Raw genomic sequence first — 17,289 nt, forward strand, 5'->3', positions numbered from 1 at the left:
AAAAAATAGATATCAGTATGGGCCGATTCCCGAGGCAGTGGTCAGATGTCAGAAATCGGAACCACCCAGTGGAGCTTCCAAACCGGATCGGTCCGTACACCTGGCAACTTGAGAATGGGACAGAGAGAGAGAGAGAGCGGGGGGAGGGGTCAATAATAGAGCCTCCTCCTCCACCCTCTTCAACTGCTGTCATGGCGGATGCCACGGTGGCAGCACCGTCTGGTTATTGCTTCGGGCGTCTTGTTCAATCGCAAGGTAAGAGCGGGCTTCGGTGCACAGTAATAATAATTCGAGCTCTTGTCGAGGATTCCAGATAAGCGTGCCCGCCATCTCTCTCGCAAGGCGACTGCTGCGCCGCATACTTCTCGCCGGCATTGCGTCGCGGCAGCTTCACTACTCCCCTTGATTAGCCTTCCATTACGGTCTTCGTTCCAGTAGTCCGAGGTGCTCTGCCACCCGATTTTCTCCCTTTTTTTTTCTTTTTTTTTTTTTTTTTTTTCTTTCTTTCTTTTCTTTACTTTTTCTTTCTCTTTTTATTTGTTCTTTTTTAGAAGATTTGTGTGTTGGCCGTGGCTTCTTTCCAACGCCGTGGCCATGCTGTTGAGATGCGTTTGTGGAAGTTTGGTGACTCGATTGATGAGTGCGCGGAATTCCAAGAGAAACTAGTTGAGATCTTATGTTTTTAATTCGCTGCTGGTCGTGTATTGCCGCTGTTGTTGTTGTTGTTGTTATTGTTGTTTTTTATTTTATTTTATTATTTTAGTTTTCGCTCTCCCTGGCTCGTTGTGTCGTATTTTTGTTATTCTAGGGAATGAGAGTGGTGTTTCGAATAATTTAGTCGTGTCAATTCTTTTTGGGCTTCTTGTGTGCATTTAGGACATGTTAGGAGTTCCTGTGGTGGGATCGTAGAATGACAAGAGAAGCGGTGTGGTGTTTTGAGTAGTGGGGAAGTTATCTTGATGGTGAGCGCAAGAGAGACTGTGAGTGTGAGGGCATACCAGGGACGTGATGTTATATGGAGAAGTGGACTTATGTCACCGTCGCCATGATAGTCGTTCTTTAGCTTTGTTTGACGTTTTTTCGCTGTACGTAATTTGAGGTTAAGTTTTTCAGTAAGTGCTGTTCGTGGTGAACTGTTTTAGTTGATGAATTGATTGGGAAAAGGAGTTGATGGTTGCTGTGCGTGGGATGTGGTAGACGGATCTTTTGACCTTGTCAGTAGGATTTTATTGATTGCATCAAGCAAATGTGGTGTAGATGATTCTAAAAAGAGTGCTGTCGAAGTACAGCTGGGCATTTTGAGTGATCCATCGACTGCGTGCTTCGGAGTAAGAGGATATGATTGATTAGTGGAGGCGCTAACGGCATCATTTGACGGATGCAGCGCGTCTTGTTGGGGCAGGTAGTGTTCACGAGAAACGAAGAGAAGTCTGTGTTTCGCTATGCCTGTGTTGAGAATATTATGCTAGACTGTTCCAGTCTAATAGAGTGATGACTAGGACACGATCAGCCAACGATCGCCCAAGGTGTTGAAATCTGAACTATACATTCTCTAGCGGCTCAGGGGAATCAAACAGCGATGAAGGAGGTTACTGGTTTGTTTGGAGGGTTGGCGGACTCGTCGCGCAGGTGCAAGAGGGTTACAGTGATACTTTGTGCTGTAGCTCATCTGGTGATGACATCCTATGTGCTTACTCTGTTTCTCGGTTCATCACCGCAAGGATCCGTGTCTCTTTCTTCACCGTTGTTGGATTTTTTTAGAGGCTTCGATCATTACAGAGTACAGGGAAAAGAACTGGCGAAAATGAAAAAAGAATATATGAAAGCAGCCATTGAATTTCGTCGTCAATCGGCTCCTCTAAAACTTATGGAGCGAGTAAAAGATATTGAAAAAGAGTTATTAAAGTTCTCTCAAGAGCAGGTTGGACTACTTCTTGGTTACATTCGACTCCTTCTCTGAGCTGCCAACTTTTTGAGATGCTTTATTGAGGTCGTCATCTGTTGGGTGAATCCCCCCCATAGAATGCGATCTGTTCAGTGAACTGAAAATGAATTCTTTCTTTTAATTGTTTCAGTACATATGGCTTCATCGAGTATTGTATTTTTCAAGAAGCTTTCCTTATGGTTACGGAAAATCGTGTTGGGCATGCCGGTTTCTTCTCTGTCCTCATGATTAGTTTTTTCTGGAATCGATTTTAGATCGAAGGACTAAGTTATGCTTCCTTATGCGTATGTTTTGACACATAAATTGGAACAGATGACAGTTATTTTTGGCAAAGGATGTTCACAAATCCACTCTATGATTCCAATCTGGACGGAATGAGATTGTTGATATAGGTTTAAATAGGATGTTGTAAATTTGCGGAGTAACTGGGGTGCAATAACCATGCTATTGAAAAAGGTTTTCATGGAATGTTTGTGTATGTGCAGTCTCCAGCTAAGGATGCGGAAAGAACTGAGCAACAAGAATTGAACGAGCAGGTAGAACTAGAAACACAACTAACTGTACCTGCCGTAGAAGACGACGACTTGGGAGTAATTCAGAGGCTTACCCCTCCGGAGAAGTGCTATCCCGAGCCCCACACTGATTTTGGCGGAATCGCAGTACGATGGGGCTTAACCTATCACGTGAACAGTGCCGGAGAGTGCTGTAAGGCATGCTTATTGCATGCTGCTTACGCAAAGCCAGGCCAACTTAAATGTAATGTTTGGGTATTCTGTCCTGAGAAGAATGGGTGTCCGTCTCCAGATGGTCATGAGCATAAGTTTGGCGAGTGTTGGCTGAAACGAGCTGATCAACCGCGCGCTGTTGTTGATGATTATTCACTTTTTATGAGAGATAAATCAGGGAATTCGATGCCCGTTCTTTGGATCTCTGGTGTTACGCCCTTCAATGGGGGATGAGTACAGTTGGTTCCACATTTTTCCTTAGTGGGTTTTTGCCCTATATGTGCACCACCAAAAAGGCGGGAATGTACTATAATGAATCGAGTTTGTCAGCAAGATAGATGTTAAAACTATTTTTCTGAAGCACCGTAAGTTCGAGTCTAATTTCAGATCGAATGGGGGATGCATGGTTCAGTTATTTGGATATATGTTTCATTGTGCCTTCTTCAAGTAGAATACAATCTTACATCTTGATTTGGATGTTGTAACATGGTCAGTTTCTTTGCGTTCTTTGTAGGACATGAACTACATTGTTCTTGCAAGACGTCATCGGATTCTGGGAGTTGTGGACGAAGTTGCTATAACCCTCTAGCGGGGAAGCCGTCACATATTGTTTTAGTTATCCGCTCGTCCATACAACTAGTGTTGTATCTACATCATGCATCGAATGTGGAGATGCTGAATCAGTAGCTAAAAGAGGTTTTTATACCTAAAAATTTATTTAAAAAAAATCTTTTTTCAAAATTCTTTTGCTTGGTCTTTTATTTGGTGGGGACTTTTTTTACTTTTTCATTTAATTTTTTTTTTTTTTGTGCTAAATCTTCAATTTTAGATATAATAATAAATGAGAATATGTGAAATGGATCAAATCAAATTTTTTATTACAAGTTTAAATATGTTAGTTTATATTTTAATTTTAAAAATTAAGATATGAAAAAAGATTAAATTTGAATTTTAGTGATAATTTTTTTAAAATTTTATAAAAAATAATTTCTTAACATAATTACAATAATAATTCCAATGAATAATAATACTCATTTTATATACAATAAATAAGTAAATAAATAAAATCTTATCTTTTATGATTTTTATATTGATTACTTTAAACTTTATTCTTTACAGCAAATTTATTTGAAATATATTTTTAAAAATTTCTACAACTTAATTCAAATAGTATATTCTATAAATGTTACAAAAATATATATATTAATACTAATATTTATTTAGATAAGAAGAATTAGACAAAAATACTAGAATTTGTTAGTTTCTTATAGAAAAGCTTTTTAGAAATTTTATTGTTACAAATTTGACTTCTATCTATATCGAAATAGATTGATAAGGACTTTGTCATTTCAATCCATGTCGCAAGCAAGATTTTGGAATTCAATAGCATATATGATGGCTCACCATGATCTTTGCTATGAAGATAAGAGCTTAATCTCTGCTACTCTTTTTTGATTACTTTCTTCGAATGTGGCTGTAAACAGTTCTAGGAATGAATTCAAATTATAAAAGAGTCGTGAATTTTTTTCTATTAAAGATGCAAACAAAAAGAGAGAACTTTCTGATAGAAGTACGCCTATAAATCCAACTTGAGTAAACCCATCCGGATATTGGAAATGATGCAATCTTAGTTAGAGCTTGACTTATTGAAGAAATCCTCAAAATTTTGATCTTGTTCCATCAAACTTCTCAGGCATACTAATCCTTATCCACGTCATACTTGTAGAAGCAAGACTCCTTGGATTTGGTTGCGAGGTCAAACTACTTGCTTCTTTCAACTGCACAACTTCTTGCTGCAGACTTTGAACTTCTTCTATGGACGTAGGCATAGTACTTCTTCTATAGGCATAGATGCAAATCTTTTTTCACTTCTACTGAGAGTAGCATCCATAATATTTCTTTCCATAGACAATTCATACAAATTCAAAAAGTCAAATTAAAGGAAGATAATCTACAATCTTTAATATCAAATGAAAATTTCTACAAAGAGGAGTAATCCACTCTCTTTAAGAAAAAGATCAGTGTTAAAAAAAAATATTTTTTGTTTGAATGTAAGCACTACTCAACCTTCAAAAGACAACAATAAAAGTAGGGTAAACCACTCACTTCTGAAACAAGATAGAAACAGTAAGTTAGCACTCTTATCAAACTGTCAAAGATATGAATCTTGAGGAAAGAGATCTTCAAAACATTCTTGTGACACTAAAAAGAACTTGAAAGTCACTCAAAGATGATATATTATTAAACTAGAATGGCTATTACCAAAAACAAGAAGACTTGAAAGTCTAAAAAGAAGTCTAAAGATTAGAAAGGTGTTGACAAGAGTAAAGAAGGCTTCATTCTTGTCTCCACATATATTCTTAATTAGGAACTATGTGGCGATGTCCTATAGGACCTCTAAAACGTGTTGACTTTGCAAGACACGTATTTTAACTTTCAAGGCAAGTTTTCTATATATGTACAACATAATTAACTTATTCCACAAGCTACCAATACATAATTAACTTGTTGATCAAGTTTCTAACCTATCAATCAACTACAAACATATATAAAGTCAAAAAAGCATCTATAAAGCTTTTAAAAAGCTTCTTTTAGAAGGTATTATGAAATTAACGTACTTTTATCTACTTCTACCTAATCATATAAGTATTTATTAAAGTACCTATGTATATCCATGACAAGTTTTATGTTGCAACTTATCTTCTTGAAGTATTGATTTTATTACACTCATTTATGTAGCATATTTTCAACAAATTTTAAAGATAAATTTTAAATATAAAGTGTTCTTTAGTAGTTGATTTCTAATGTCCTCCTAAAAAAATGAGAAAATTGGCAAATAGCCTTGGCATAGGAATGTCTTTGGTTGTTTGCAACAACCTCACTTTCTATCTACTTCAGCATCTCCCTTTGCTTTTCTAGTAATACAACTTATTGAAGTTTTCTTTTTACAAGGAACACTTTTTATATCTTATGCAATTGACTCTTCTTCTTTATTCATTTTTTCCTTTACTTTTTTCTTCCATGCTTGATCACCCTAATTTTGCTCATTATCAAATTCACAATATTTACCTACAAATGCCTCTATGATGAATAATATTGAAAATTATTTTGGCAATCTTAAACTTAAAAAAATTATTATAGATTATATTATATTATTATAATACAATCATTGGATGAAAAATATATATATATATATATATATATATATATAACATTATAGAAGAGCTTAATTTAAAATATATTACCAAATTATCTTTAAAATATAAATAATAGTTATGAAGGTAGTAAAACTAATAAGTGTTAATGTTATTTTTTATAAAAAGAGCTTCTACTTCTTATATAGATTTATAAATAAGATAAAAGAATGTAAATAAGAAAAAATTATATTATTAGAATATTTAGATAAAAATAAAGAAAAAAAACCAATAAAAATTATTTAGATAAATCTTAGATTAATATCCATAGAGGGGCTTGTTATAAATTAAGATTGAAATTAGACCTTGGGTCACAAAATTGTATGCAGACACTAAATGAAACATTTTTTGTTGATAAAAATATGGATTTTGGAGAAAAAATTGATAGAGATTTTATAAGATTTGGTTTTGAGGGAATTAAGTGCATATTGACTTAGTGAGAGCTTTGAAAAGTTTAGGTTGATTTTGATGATTCTATTTTATATTGTATAAAAATTAGTTATGTTTTGGTGAATTTTTTAAGTTGTATAGTAGATTTGAAGATAATCTTTTTAGATATTTCAATATAATTTTATAAAATATAGATTATAAGTTAGAGCTTAATTGAATAATTAGATAAAAAAAAATTGAGATTTAAGTAAATTAGGGTCTTAAAAATTTAACTTTAAAGGTTTGTAAAATTTTCTTAGATTTCAAGAAATATGCCAATTGGATTTTAAAAAATCTTTTAAATGTTAATAGTTAAAATTTATTTTTGAAAATAAGTGCATTATTTATGAGTGAGATAGAAGATTTACAATAAGAATGAAGAAGAAAGACAATTAACATCTATATGGATTTTGAATTATTCCTCTCAATTTGTATGTTAGATTATCTTAAAACTTTGTAAGCTTGTTTTTAACTAGTAAGTTGAGATGTGAAAGAAATTTGAATTAAGATCAATAGTTAGTATAAAACTAATTGAGGTTTGAATTTTTTTTTGGTGTTTTCTTAGGATTTGTTAGGATTATATTTGTTAGGATATGTCTTAATTTTTTTTAATTATTTATTAAAACTAGCTGTGATTTATTTACAATTTAATTAGGATTTATTCAATCAAATTTGAATAGAGTGAGATAAATCCTAATTGATAGACTGAAATAAATATATTTAGATTATTTAAGTTTATCAAGAAATTTTAAACATGTAATATATTATTTATTTTTTATTTTAATTTAACTTGAGGATAAGATAAAATCCTTCTACCATCAAATATCCATTACATTCTCAAAAAAAAATTCACATAACACAACAACATTATTAGATAGAACCTAATAGTTCAAATATGGCCTTAATTAAGGATTTTGTCTTTAACCTTGGACATGGAACATTCATTTGCATATTGCTTTGTTAATATACTATAATACAACTAATAAGTGAAATAAAAAATGAAATATTATATTATGAAAGAAAATGATTGAAAATATTGTACATAATAATTTTATAAAATTTAAATAAAAGTAAGGAAAATAATAAAAATTAATTTAGTATTTATGATATATTTTTATAAAAATGGCTTCTACTTACTTTGTAGGATCATAAATAAGATAAAATATAATAATTTATTAAAAATTACAATATATGTATCTTTCAAAAAATTTAATAAGTAGCTTTTAGCAAGAATGTTTGATTGGAAATCTTAAATTAATATCCAAAGACGACCAATTGTAAATTGAATTTTTATAAAACCTTGAGGCAAAAAATTGTATATCTATAATAAATTTGAAGTTTTAATAATAATCAAATAAAAGAATTCAAGAGCTAATTAAATAGGATTATTTTAAACATTAGTTTTAAAGGACTTAAATAGATATTGATGTGAAGATGTAAAGTACCCACGGCTACTTATAAAAGCTTTGCAAAGTCACATTTGTTTTAGATGATTTTGTTTTTTTGTAGAATAAAAAAGAGATTACGTTATAATAAATTTTATAATTCTTTTAATAGATCTGTAAGAAAAAAAATTGAGTTTGTCAACATAGTTTTAATAGATATGGATTATGAAATTTTTTTTAATCAAACAATTATTTAAGGAAAATTGATTTTAAAGATCAATGAGAATTTTATGATTTTGAAGAATTTGTAAGTTAGATTAAAATTAATTTATTTTTAACTAATAATTAAATTAATTTCTAATATCTATGCAAACTATTAGAATAAATAAATGGTGTAATTGATGCTATTGATACTGAAAGATTAATATTAAGGTTAAAGAAAAAAGATTTCCAATACATAAGTAGATTAAGAGCATTTTTTCTAAATCTATAAATATTTTTTTACTTAAATATTATGTTCTTGTTATCAATTATCAGATTAAAATGTATAAAAAATTATAAATTATGAAATTTATTTAAATTAATAAGTATTAAGAGTTTAAATCTACTATAGAATTAATTTATAATTTTTAAAGATTTTATTAGATTCTTATAGGATTTATTTATGATTTTATTAGAATGTGATTAATATTTTTTTGGATTTAATATTTGATTAGGATTTACTTATAATTTCTTTAAAGTTTGTTAGAGCATATTAGGATTAATTTAAATATTTCTTCATGATTATTTTAGGATTCCTATAAATTTTCTTTAATATTTATTTATAATTAATTAGAATTTGTTTTGATTGACTAGAATATCTATACAATTTAAAGATGATTTTTAAAATTGTTTAAGGCTTATTTCAAATGTATTAGAGTAACTTCAGATTTTTTAGAACTCTTTTAAAATTTATAAGGTGTACTTAGCATAAATTGAAGCTTATCAAGGTTATTCAAGATTATCAAAAAGGTGTTTCTAAACACCTTCTATGCCATATTTGGATTGTAAATCTAACCTCAAGGTTAGATCAAATCCTTCCTTGATAAGATGCTTAGTGCATTTCTAGGTTGATTTTTACACAACACAACATAGATCTTCTAAATAATTTTAGGCTTGAATTATTAAGTTCTTTTTTAGAAGAATAAAGTGCACTCAATTTTATGTCTTGAAATTCCACACACAAATTAATATTATCTTAAAATTAATTAATATGTATTTAAATTCCAACTTTTATTATTATTTTACTAATTATTTAAGTTTCACACATCTCTTTAGCCAACATTCAACATAATCCATTCAATAGATTTATTCTCATTAATTTGTCAAAAAAATATATCACATTCAAATTAAAAAAATTATTCAACTATCACATTTATATAAAAAAAAATCATATATTAATTTTATTTATGCATCCAAATTATACATCTGCATTATTTTTAACCTTTCATCTTGAATTCATCTATAGCAACTTACTAAAGGGATTTCGCACCTCTAAACATATTGTTGCATCCATCTTTATAAAATAAAATACTCTTTTGCAAAGATACTCCAAAATGAATCTAAATAGTTTTGTTAAAAAGAAGACTTAAAGATATATATATACATATATATATATTTTACGACTCACTTCTAAAATTTTTTCTAAATATCATCCTTCAAAATTGATGCTATAATTTAGCAAGGCAACTGATTCTTTTCTACAAAATTAAGTGCTACAATCTTGTCATTTATTGCCTTTCAATAAACTTAAGCTTATTTGAATCTTGACTTCAAATGGTACTTCTTTTCTTTTTTTTTTTTAAAAAAAAACAAAAGAAAAGAAAAATTATGTTAATTTAATTATCTTAATCTTATCATCTAAGGTTGCATCTTCAATCAACTATACAAGCAAACTATGAGGGTAATATACCATCCTTGACTAAGTTGGATGTTGTTTCTTTGTCTAAGATTTAAATCCTTATAGTTTTATGTTTAAAAATATTACAATTAAAATTCTTAACTCTTGGTAAATTTTAAGATCAAATATTAATATTTAAAATAAAAAATTGACAAAGTCTAGAGCTACTTATAAATCCTATATAAAAGATTAAAAAATTATATAAAAAATGATAATATTTGAAATTTTATGAAGAATCAAATTTTCTAAGAAATAAAAATTAATCACTAATATTAAATTATTTTTTTACTACTAAAATAAACATTCAATTGTTATGCCGCATGTGTATTTATTAATTTTTTATATAAATCTATTGTCGTTTAATATTTCATTTTTGAATAATTTCTATAATTTATATGTTTATAATTTATAAACTGAATTTTTGAATAAATTAGAATAATTATGAAATTATTACGGAAATTGTTTAATTTTTTTTTTGATGTTGAAATACATACGTGTATTTAAAATTTATTTTGTAAATAGAAATCATTTTAGTCAAAAATATTATGATCTATAAAAATAAATTTAGAATTTAATATTTAATGTTTAAATATTATTATAAAAATTTCATCATATCATCTTGTCTATATATATATATATATATATATATATATATATTTATATACATATATTTATATTCATATTTTAAAGAAATTAACTCTAAATCCTAAAAATATACATTTTAATTTAATTCTAATTTATATATTGAAAGAAAAAATCAGGTTAAATATTTCATTATTGTGAAGTTATACAATTTTGATTCTTAAAATATTAAAATTTAATGTTTTTATATTTATTTTTTATATTTTAAAAGACTAAAATTTACTTATGTTTAAAACTTTTTTTACAGTATTGGAATATAACTTTTAATATTTTTTTATTTTTTATTGCATATAATTTGAAGAAAAAAATTGATTTCAAATAAAATATAGTAATTTAATCAGTATTTGGCATTAAAAGAATTAAAAAAATATTATTATCTCGAAGAAACTTATATTTTATCTAAAAAATAATTAATCGTAATATTTTTGCAAAAATAAAATTATTATAACCATATTTTCTAACTTTATAAGTTTTCTTGATCATTTTTTTTTATTATATTTTATTTTACATTAGAAAATATCCAAATCAAAATTTTATTTTTTTCAAAGATTAATTTTATTTTTTCAAAAAAAAAATCATTAATTCTTATTGATGATTTTTTATTTATTACAAATGCTTTAAAACTTATATCTTGTAATTTTTGTTATATCTTATAATAATTAAATTCTGAATTTTATTCTTTTGAATATAGATAATATTTCATGTTAATTGTACATATAAAAAATATCATCTACACCAACATTAACTATCAAAATAGATAATATTATATATAATTATTTTCTAAATAATTTTAATTTTATATTTTTAGTAATAAATTTAAATAAATATTATAAGGCAAGTTCCTCACAAGTGCATCACATGGCCAATTTGTACCACAAGAAGCCAACATGTACAACATATGACCAAATTTTTAACTTACCAATTATTTACAAATACTTGTAAATTTAAATCTACATTTTTAAAGCTTCTAAGAAACTTTTCTATAAGATGTTATGAACTTTACTTACTTATAATTCTACCTAACTCTTCTTATCCTCCTATTCACTAATATTAATAATGATGTCCATGATATTTTGTCAATATCTTTCTTGTGATCTAGTCTAATTTTAAAATTGTTTAACTTCTTTAAAAATAATAAAAATAATTTTATTATTCTATACCATTATTTAAAAAATAATAAGAATAGAATAAAATAGTAGTTTTAAAGTAATTAATTTTTTTTTATAATAGAGACCTTGCAATTACACAACTCTAAATCACAACCATCAAATATAGGCCTTATGCTACCACTATATCTTACATCTTGTTTTAAACTTTTTATAATTGCTAAACCTTCAAATTGTAAAATCTAATCATCCACTTGGATGTAAGATATAGTAGTAGCATACAATATTTTAGACGATTTTAATTTTTTATATTATAATTAATTAATTTTATAATATTTTTAAAAAAATATATGTTTGTGATTTATATTTAGATAAAAAAGTACTTTCTTTAAATTTATTTTTTCTATGTATATGTATATATATATATATATATATATATATATTTGTATCTATTAAAGAATTTTTGTACTTTTTTCTATAAAATTTTATATATTTCTCATCTAAAGATTTTCTTTTTAATTACATGATTAGATCAAATTATTTACAATTTTATTATTGATATAGTTCATATAGTAGTATGTAGTATAAAGTTCTAAATATATTTTCATTATTAAATTTTTTTATTATTGTAATTTTTAAGAACTTTGTATTGGTTTTTTGAAATTAAAATCTAAGCTTTTTAGATATTGTAATATGAATGTTACTTTGTTCTTACTAAAATAAAAATAAAATTGAAAAATATTACATATCAAATTGTTATATATTGAAACAATCCTATTCTGGCCACAATCAATTTTTCATTCTTTTTTCTCTTGGTGTATTATAAAATTTTAAATATAAATATAAAATATTTTAATTTTTGAATATTTGAATGACCTTTTATTTATAATATGCCTTTGTAACGTTAAAATTTGTAATATTTTAAAAAAATCATTGGAAGTAGGTATAATAATACTTATAGTTTTAAAGTAATATTTTTATTTATGTAATTGAAAGTAGTGCTTGTAGTTTTATGCATAATATAGCCTTAACAATGTAATCATATTAATTATTAAGGTTTTCTAATTTCTTTTTTCAATTGAAATTGGTGTTTTTTTAGATTTATTAAACATTGAAGATCTAAAGCTAAAATAAAAACACAATTCTAAAAATCTTTTTGTAAGTATTTCTTAAAAAACGATTGTAGACATTTGCAGTTTGAAATGGTAAAATTATATTTGATTTCCTATTTCTTTTTTTTATCTAGACCTCATAGTATTTTGATATCAATGAGGTTCAAACAAGCAATATGCATTGTAAAGTCAAACGAAGAAAAACAATACAAGTAAATGTATGATCAAAATTCAAGTGGTATGATTGACGAGATACTGAATGATGAAGCAAAGCAAGTAGATGATGATTGAAGAAGAATTAATCATGTTCTGAAATCATAAGAAGAAAGTGCTTCTAAAAATCAAGTATCGGACCAATGATGATTCCTCCAGATGACCGTCAAAATTTAGTTTTTAAAAGTATTCCTTGATTTTAACCAAACGAAATGGTATGCAACCACCGCACAAGATGAACGTGGGATCAATACAACTAATAGAAAATATCAAGGTTTAACAATACGGCAAAAAGAAGACTAAGTAAAAGACAAGAAGTGTCAGAGGAAAAGCCAAGTCAAACACAAAAGATTCCGGCAGAGATCAACAAGTTTATTTTTAAAATCACACAAATTCACGTCTTATTGAAGACATCTTCTGCTTAAGCCAGAGATGATGCACACACATCAAATACAACTGAAAACCACGTTATCTGCCCCAAAGAGTGAAAATCAAGAATATTCATCTTCACATCTCTTCTGTGAGGAAAATAAGACTCTGAACAGAATTCACTTGTGGCACTAGTAAAAATTCTTGCTGTTGATAGTCCAGTTGTACGCCGCGTTGTAGCTGCCAATCCTCAAGATTTAGACTAGAAATGTAATAGAACACCAGCACAATACACTGTAACTAATTACGATTTATGAACTATAATAAATAACAACAAAAATATATACATTAACAAAAATGATAGAAATATCTTCAAAATCAAGTTATTATTTCAGCGCAACACAAATTTAACTAAATTTAATACAAAAACACGCCAATACTCACTTGCGGAGATCACCGAAGTTCGGCGCATCCATGGTCCTGCACCTGAAAGTCAGTAGTACGTCCAAGTCAAAAAATCTGATACTTTGTGAAAAACTTCATGACGGTTAAAACTACAGCGTCGATGGCATGTAGTCAAAGGAACCAGCACCTTTCGATGCGTAATAGTAATTCACCTGTGACAATCAAAATGACAGAACCTCCATCCTACCCGACTGAACTATTTTGGACGTGCTCAAAACACATACTAGAGCCATCGTTCTCTTTCCAAAGTAAAGAACTCCTCAGCCCAAACAAACACCTGCAACTGAATCGACAGACACTAGCACAAGCACGAATACACCAGCAATTCTTGGCCTAATCGCAGGAGACGCGTCGATTAAATCGTACTAACAACACAAAGAACATGCTGAGTTTCAGTAGCTTGACATCAAGGAGCTCTTAGCTACGACGAAAAGTAAACCAACGACTATGTAAGCTATTTTCCCAATCATGCGAGGACGTCACCGGGAACGACTCATAAACTGAGTCCTGGATTGTGAACTCCTTCAGTTATACAAAAACATATAACTCCAACGTCCAGCATTGTTCAGCAACAACACAACATCACTCAGGGCAACCTACAATCGTCCGTTAAGTTAAACCAACTCTCTCTAACACACACTCTAACCCCACGCCACGATCATAGCGACAAAATTAACTCGCGCAATTTTTACAGACAACGTCATGACAAGTCAAGAACCAATTTATCAACACTCACCTGCAGTTGCCGGGACTGCACTGGCAGTCGCTGCCGCAGCAGCATGCGGAGTTTCCACAGCCAGACATGGTGATGGTGATGATGATGATGAGGAAGAAGCGGGAGCTTAGAATTTGCAAAGAGACGACGATGAAGTAGATACTGAACCACTGCGGGTTCTTTAAGTGGATGCATTCGCATATTTATATATCCTCCCAGCCGCTGATCGCACATGACGATCCGACGTCCCAGATCCCTCCATTGACGTCAATTCCGAACCTGATCCCAGACCTGAGAGATCGTAGAGATGCCCAGAGGGTGAGATGGCATGGACTATTACTGGAAGGGTCGCTCCTGTACACTAGGGACAGCTTGCAACCATGCGTGGCCTGGTTTTAGGTCCCACGTGAATTGGCCTTTTAGCATCTTGAGAAGACAAATGGGTTGACGTGTTGGATTGAGCCATAGATATGAATTTACTGTTTCTAAAACAGATTCTCAAAAACTTTTCACGAAATTTGTATAGCATATTCATTATTAAGGAAAATGAAGCAAAATGCATGTTTACGTGCAAATGAAACAATGAGTAAAAAGAAAGTGATTATATTTTTAATGCAGATTTTGTTTATTACAAGATATAAATGAATTCTTAAAATGTAAGGCACACAGAATAATAATAATAATAATAATAATATAAAAAATAAATAACATTAACCATCGCATTGAAAAACAAGCTATTTTATAAAATAGATGTCAAGGATATGAATCTCAAAGAAAAAAAAATTTCGATATAATCTACTATTATTGTCACGGACATAATCATGTAAGCTAATAATTACATATACAAATAAGTAGAAGTAAGTAAAAGTAGGTAAAAGTAAGTTAATTCTATAATATTTAATATAGAAACTTCCTAGAAGCTTCATAGATGCTGTTTTGACTTCATAGGTATCTTTAATTGACTTTTTGGATTAGAAACGTGGTCAACAAGTTGGCCATGTGCCACACATGTTGTTAGCTTGAAGATCAAGCTAACTATGTGGCCCACACATAGAAAAACTTGCCTTGTAAGTCAAGGCATGTGTGCTACAAAGTCAACACATATTGGAAGTTCTATAGAACGTCGCCACGTAGTCCCTAGTTAGATAGTATATATAAAGATACGAATGAAGGCTTCTTCACTCTTGTCAACTCCTTTCTTGCTTCTAGTCTAGTTTCAAGGATCTCTATTTTTCTTGTCTTTTGGCAATAGCCATTCCAGTTTTTCATTATATATATATATATATATATATATATATATATATATACTTGTTTATATATATTTTGTTACCTCTCTTTGAGTGAAGGCTGACTTGTCTGAATTATTTTTTCATCGAGTTCTTGTCCTTGACAGATTGACAAGAATACACCTACAATATCAGAGCTTTGTCTAATCTTGATTAAGAGTGGATTACCCATTTTTTCTTGATAAGATATAAGCATATTAGAAGTTGCGGATTACCCTCTTCTAAACTGATATTGTCCTTAGTATTTTCTTTGTTCTCAAGTCCTCTCTTCTATTGGTCTTGAGCGATATTAGACATCTTCTCTCTTCTAAGTATTATCATGGCAGAACTTCTTGAAATGAAGAGTGCAATGGCATAAATACAAGAGCAATTGAGGGAGTTAATGCTTGCGATGCATCAACTCAATTTACCACCACAAGGAGCAACAAGATTGGTAGGAAATGAAGATATAGAAATGGTTGGAGCTGCTTCAACATCTATACCAAATCATGTCCTTTCTACTATGGTGGAACGTCCTGTCATGGACACAAAATACAGACTTGAAATCTAACAAGAAGTTCAAGAAGAAGTGGCAGAACTAGATTAAATAGATGAGTACAAGAACAATACCAGAAAGGTGAGCTAAAACTCGAAGAGATGTGTTGTCGAGACTGAAGAACTCTTCAGCCTTGATCCCTATATATGCTCCTACTTAGGAAGCTTCTCGAGCTACTTCTATTAACTAGGAAGCTTCTAGAAGGTTCCAGAGGCTTCTTTTCTAAAAGGTTCTAGAAACTTCTCGAGTTACTTCTATTAACTAGAAAGCTTCTAAAAAGTTCCAGGGGATTCCTTTCTAGAAGATTCTAGAAACTTCTCTTGTAGAAGGTTCCAGAGACTTCCCTTCTAGAAGCTTCTAGAAACTTCTCTCTAAAAAGTTCTAAGGAATATGTCCCTAACATCACCCCCTCCTTTAGCTTCGAGGTCTCTGAGAAGCAATGTTGTTGATTAGTACCAACGCAAGAAAATGAAGATCTGTCGCATAACTTCTTCTATGAACTCCAACTGTTGTTCACGAGGCAAGTGGTTCATCGACCCTTGAAGCCAACGGTAGTGGCCCACGCCTACGACTTCTGACCAAGCATGAACTTCTATGTCCTCATTGTGAAATTGTCCTACAAACAAGCCTTCAGGTTGACCATCGTAAGCAGGCTCGATCTCAAATACGATCACCAGTGATCGGTTACTCGGTGTTACGGCCATAATCATGTAAGCTAATAATTACATATAGAAATAGGTAGAAGTAAGTAAAAGTAGATAAAAGTAAGTTAATCCTATAATATTTAATATAGAAGCTTCCTAGAAACTTCCTAGACGCTGCTTTGACTTCATAGGTGTCTTTAATTGACTTTTTGGATTAGAAACGTGGTCAACAAGTTGGCCATGTGCCACACATGTTGTTAGCTTGAAGATCAAGCTAACTATGTGGCCCACACGTAGAAAAACTTGCCTTCTAAGTCAAGGCATGTGTCTTACAAAGTCAACACATATTGGAGGTCCTATAGAACATCGCCACGTAGCTCCTAATTAGATAGTATATATAGAGACAAGAGTGAAGGCTTCTTCACTCTTGTCAACTCCTTTCTTGCTTCTAGTCTAGTTTCAAAGGTCTCTAGTTTTCTTGTCTTTTGGCAATAGCCATTCCAGTTTCTCTTTCAATATATATATTTGTTTATTTACCTCTCTTTGAGTGAAGGCTCACTTGTCTGAATTGTTTTTTCATCGAGT

General features: G+C 29.7%; 1 protein-coding gene and 1 long non-coding RNA gene across 2 annotated transcripts; one reads left to right on the plus strand and one right to left on the minus strand.

Moving 5' to 3' along the window:
• The first annotated feature begins 484 nt into the window (after positions 1–484).
• On the plus strand, positions 485–3,085 carry LOC112282866 (uncharacterized). The gene is made up of 3 exons (XM_024520983.3): positions 485–1,402; positions 1,565–1,921; positions 2,431–3,085. The coding sequence occupies exons 1-3, from the start codon at positions 1,379–1,381 to the stop codon at positions 2,902–2,904; spliced, it is 855 nt and encodes a 284-aa protein (XP_024376751.1). The 5' UTR covers positions 485–1,378; the 3' UTR covers positions 2,905–3,085.
• A 9,956-nt stretch (positions 3,086–13,041) lies between these two features.
• LOC112282489 (uncharacterized) lies at positions 13,042–14,400 on the minus strand. Its single transcript, XR_002969911.3, has 3 exons — positions 14,261–14,400; positions 13,504–13,545; positions 13,042–13,321 (listed from the first exon to the last, which is right to left on the minus strand). It is a non-coding gene; the product is annotated as an uncharacterized LOC112282489 (long non-coding RNA).
• Positions 14,401–17,289: the final 2,889 nt, after the last annotated feature.

The sequence above is a fragment of the Physcomitrium patens genome, chromosome 5, assembly GCF_059467195.1.
Source record: "Physcomitrium patens ecotype Gransden chromosome 5, ASM5946719v1, whole genome shotgun sequence".
Lineage (NCBI taxonomy): Eukaryota > Viridiplantae > Streptophyta > Bryopsida > Funariales > Funariaceae > Physcomitrium > Physcomitrium patens.